Below are 1,362 nucleotides of genomic sequence, written 5' to 3'. Positions count from 1 at the left end.
GCAATTCCCCCGCTCACTGCAGGGGGGTTGGACTAGCTGGCCTTTTGAGATCTCTTCTGACCTCATATATTCTGTGGGCCTGTGATTCTTATGCAGGATGAGTTGAGCATGTGCAAGGTGCTGAGCGACCTGGTGAGGGACCTCCTTGGTGTCTGCCATGTGCTTAGCAGGAATACCTTCATGCCCGGGATTCACCCAGCCCCTGGCACGGACAACAGCTCTGAATCCTGGAGTGTCCAGAATAACTGCACCTACTACCAGCTGCTCGTGATTCTGGAGCCACCCCCTGGGTGCTCTTTCAGCCTGGACACCACAAGGCAGCTGCCAGCAAGGTGCTCTGGCATCCGTGTGCTGCAGGAGTGCACGTGCTCGAGGCAGCAGCTACTGGGGAACACGCTGTGCTTTCTCCACCCTGCTGGCAATGAACTGCTGAGCGAACAGAGCTGGAACGCCCTCAGCATCCTCTGCACAGGCTCCTACTTGGACATGGAGAAAATTGCCTACTGGGTGCAAATGTTGGTACGAGAAGCCTGGTGGCATTTGCCTCAGTCATACTGGTGGCAGCTGACGGTGCTGCCTTCCCGCCAGTCCTGCAGGTTCCAGCTGACCACCCCCTGCGAGATGCAGACCTACATCGAGCTGGTCTTTGCAGTGCAGCAAGGCAGCACAGGCACGTACCCGAGCCTTCAGCAGGCAGTGGCCAACCTTCCCAGCAGCACAGCATGAGAGCCAGGCGTGCTGCTGGCAAGGTGCCACGTTTCAGGCTCATGGCAATGCACACCCAGCAGGACAATCTCCACCTCAGAGCTGTGGACTTGCTTTCCTTTTTGCCCTACTGCTGCCTACTGATGACACATGGACACTGCCGTGGGACAATTTCGGACTGCTAATGGACATGTGAGCAATCCAGCCTTTGCCGGCGAGGCCTGAGTAGGCCCCAAGCTAAGTCGGTCAAGGACGCAGCCGTGGTCAAAATGAGAAAGAAGACTGCAAAGTCAACAACTCCCACGAGCGGAATGAAGAAGTTGAAGCTAGTTAGGGCTGGAGAATACTGATTAAGCATATTTTTGATTGATATGATAATAACCAATTATATAGTGTGTGAGGTAGACTAGTAATAGTAGTTAGGCAATAGTAAGTAGACTCTTAAGATATGTATGTATAAAAGTAGTACTACTGTGAATAATAAACTGCATTCACCAGCTCATATTGGTCATGGTGTGTTTGTCCACAAAGTCCCACACGCTGGAACAGAGAATCTTCTCAGAGCAGAAAGAGTGACAGGTTGTGGAGAATGACGGTGGGATTTTAGAGAGTTAAATAAACACACACCGCCCCTTACAGCAGCTGTGCCAGATGTTC

The 1,362-nt window shown here is 52.3% G+C and overlaps 1 protein-coding gene across 1 annotated transcript; it reads left to right on the top strand.

Moving 5' to 3' along the window:
- Positions 1-108: 108 nt before the first annotated feature.
- Positions 109-726, top strand: LOC103801410 (inositol 1,4,5-trisphosphate receptor-interacting protein-like 1). The gene has a single exon (XM_009073824.1). The coding sequence runs from the start codon at positions 109-111 to the stop codon at positions 724-726; it is 618 nt and encodes a 205-aa protein (XP_009072072.1).
- Positions 727-1,362: the final 636 nt, after the last annotated feature.

Source organism: Acanthisitta chloris, unplaced genomic scaffold (genome assembly GCF_000695815.1).
Source record: "Acanthisitta chloris isolate BGI_N310 unplaced genomic scaffold, ASM69581v1 scaffold4264, whole genome shotgun sequence".
NCBI lineage: Eukaryota > Metazoa > Chordata > Aves > Passeriformes > Acanthisittidae > Acanthisitta > Acanthisitta chloris.
This window is presented reverse-complemented; position numbering and strand designations above follow the sequence as displayed.